General features: G+C 39.4%; 1 protein-coding gene across 1 annotated transcript; it reads left to right on the top strand.

The window, feature by feature from the left end:
• Positions 1 to 267: 267 nt before the first annotated feature.
• Positions 268 to 942, top strand: LOC149178736 (uncharacterized). Its single transcript, XM_089422220.1, has one exon. The coding sequence runs from the start codon at positions 268 to 270 to the stop codon at positions 940 to 942; it is 675 nt and encodes a 224-aa protein (XP_089278346.1).
• The last annotated feature ends 2,341 nt before the right edge of the window (positions 943 to 3,283 follow it).

The raw sequence follows: 3,283 nt of genomic DNA, 5'->3' as shown, positions 1-3,283 counted from the left end.
ATAAGGAAGGTAAAACATTTGCTTGGGTAAGCTGGAAGAACATTGCCCAGCCAAAGAAATCGGGGGGGGTGGGGGTTAAAAGATCTGCCTATATTTTCCCAAGCTCTTGCAGCCAAGATGAGCTGGTCTCTTCTCACTACAAAGAACCTTTGGACGTCTATGACATACCATAAATACATTTGGCCGCAACATACTTTGGACTGGGTTCGTTCACAAGACTGGCCCCATGGGGGAATATCCATTGTATGGAAAGCAATATTACAAACAATGCCTTTCATTAGAGCTGGATTGGCATGGCACATCAACAATGGTTCATTTGTTTGCTTGGGTATCGATCCTTGGATAGGTGGGGGAAACAGATACCTTCTGCACCCGGACCTATTACATCATCTCAATCACAGGAATATCACAACGATCGCACAGATTGCCAATCATGAGCACAGTACCATATTTAGTCAGCGTTGGCGATCAGCTCATGAGCTGAACATTCCTGTACAATGGCAGCATACATGGGAATCATATCTTGGGGCTTTGTTCGAAGCGCATGTAACTCTCAATCAGGACCCTGATGTATTAGTATGGATACCAGCTGAGCACGGGAAATACACTCCTAAACTGGGTTATAACCATCTTCTTCAGGCCCGTAAGCCTACACATACTATTGCATGGTGGCAGCAGCTATGGAGATTGAAATCTCCTCCACGGGCCCGTCTCTTCATGTGGAGTGTTTTAAGTAATAAAACTCCCACAGGAGAAGCTCTTATGCGCAGATCTATACACGGCCCGAGTTGGTGTATTCTATGTAAACAAGCAACTGAAACAAACGAGCACTTGTTTTTGCTCTGTCCATCTGCCACTCAATTCTGGCAAGTTGTTACACAACAACTCTCTATGCACAATGCATGGCAGGGTTCTTCAATTCAACAAGCATGGAATAACTAGACAACAGTTCACCAGAGAGAAAAAGCACAATGCTTACCCCTAATTATCTGTTGGACCTTATGGCTCTCTCGGAATCGCCTTATCTTTAAGAATGAATCCGTCTGCTGGCCACTGCTCATTGCAAAGGCAGTGGCAGTCTACCACGATATCCCTGAAGAGGAACAGACGCACACTCGCAAAATCTCGGGACCTAGTCGCATTGATAAGTCACAGCCATGGGCTTTCTTTGATGGGGTTGCTCAACCACATGGCAGCGGAGGGGGTTTCTTGTTATACCTCTCGGAACAACATTACTTCAAAGTCCAATTAGGACTTGGGGAAGGAACAAATAATTATGCTGAGCTTATCACTCTCAGACACTTGCTCCATTTTGCACTAGCTCATAACTGCACTTCCATACAGATTTTTGGAGACTCACAAATCATCATCAATTGGTTCAATAAAAAAAATCATTGTCATGCTATATCTCTTCAAAATATTTTGGACGAAGTATACAATCTCAAAGCAGTTTTTAATACAAACTCTTGTCAACATATATACAGGGAACACAATGAAGATGCTGACAAACTTTCCAAGGAGGGCACGCTACTACCCCGAGGCTTGTGGATAATCGATGAACAACAAGATTTAGAGATTTATCAGTATCATCACAGGCCATATATTGATCAGGAATACTATAGGGTGGAAAGGCCCTAAGTATATTTTTATTTTTGAGTAAATGCATAGTTACAATCAATATGTATATATTTATATATTTGTTGATAAAGAGACAATACAGACTGATTTTTTGATACAGGAAATGGCAAGGCCATACTTTTGTTACAGCTATTATTGTACAAAGGTCCATATGACCTACAGATACTGCATATGCCATTTGGCATCTACTACATGTAATTTTTCCTCGTAATGAAAGATTACGATTTTTTCTTGGAAAATAAACATAGTTCAAAGGCATGTAGTTGTCACATATCCTCAAAGATAAGCTACCATTGCCCGAGCTAGTTTATTTCCATTCTGCATGTAAATAGTTTCAGTATCTTGTTATTAATGAATTGAAGTTCATTTTTCGCTCTTACTCTATGTTTCTATTTGAATCTATATCTCATTTCGTTCTTGCATAAATTTGGATCAACATCAAATGTCCATTCTCTTCTTAAGGTGTTGAAGAAAGAATGGTGAAGGATTGGATAAGAATCTATGGTTTCCTTGAGGATATAAAATCCAGGAAATGAAAGGTACTGACACTCTTTGAGAATAGGACAGGTATACAAGAGAAGAGTGGTTGAAGAGGACTGATATTATTTGAGGACTCAGGGATGGAGATCCAAGATAAGAATAGTCCTAAAAGGACATACCTTATGAACATGTGGATGGGGTATGTACCTTGTAGAGGTAATGCGGTATCACACGTAAAGCCTCCTGGCATAATGTTCCTGAATGAATATGAGCTTGTCTAATTAGGCCTCAGAGACAATATTGGTTATATTGTTGATGTTTATAATTGTCTTATCAACTTGACTCATCTTATCATAACTCTTCAGTTTGAGAATGATGTTGTATTGGTTATACAATTAGGAATACCTCCCTAGTTAAGAGGGAGTATTGGAAATGTAACTAGTTTTGGTTTTCATAATTGTTATTGTACTCATTTCAATATGTATCCTATGTAACAAACAAAAGAAGAAAAGAAAAAATTATTATTATTAAAGCTTGGGTTTCATGCTCATTATTAATGGCCTTCTAGGTAAAAGCATGTTCTTTGTGCTTCTAGGGTTTGTTAGGTCTTAGGATTTATTGTCATGAGTCAAAGAAATCGGCATCATGTTTATAAGACCCTTCCAGGAAAAATGTAATTGGAAAAAGAATTAATTTTGAGTCTAGAAAGTCCTAGAAACTCTAAAAGTACAAGTCGGCCCTGGCAGCTTCAAGTAGCATAAAGGAGGGAATTTGACCCCTTAAAAAGGCTATATAAAGTAGCAGTTCGACCTCATTTGGGGCAGACTCACACAAAAAAATTGATCTCACAAGAAGAAGTTCAATCTATAGTTGGGAGAAGCAGAAAAGGAGAGTGAAGGTCGAGGAGGCAAGAAGAATCCAAGAAGGAAGAAAAATATTTATTTTTGGGCTCTATTTCTCTCACATGTGCGAAGTTCTAGGGTTTCTAGTTCCGAAGAAGGAGGCCGAAATTGGAAGTTCAAGTTGCAGTAGGATGAAGTGTAGCTCAAAGGAAGAATACTCTATCTTAACCTCGTTGACCTCGGGAAGAGTTGTCTTGCTCTAGGAAGGTCTCAGGAGGAAACTAGAATAGGTTTTTGTAGCCGCTGCAAGGCCAAAAATACAA

This window comes from Pinus tabuliformis, chromosome 4_1, assembly GCF_031772625.1.
Source record: "Pinus tabuliformis cultivar Carrire ecotype Pingquan chromosome 4_1, CPIR1, whole genome shotgun sequence".
Classification (NCBI taxonomy): Eukaryota; Viridiplantae; Streptophyta; class Pinopsida; order Pinales; family Pinaceae; genus Pinus; species Pinus tabuliformis.
Note: the sequence above shows the minus strand (reverse complement) of the source record. Positions and strands in the feature narration are given on the sequence as shown.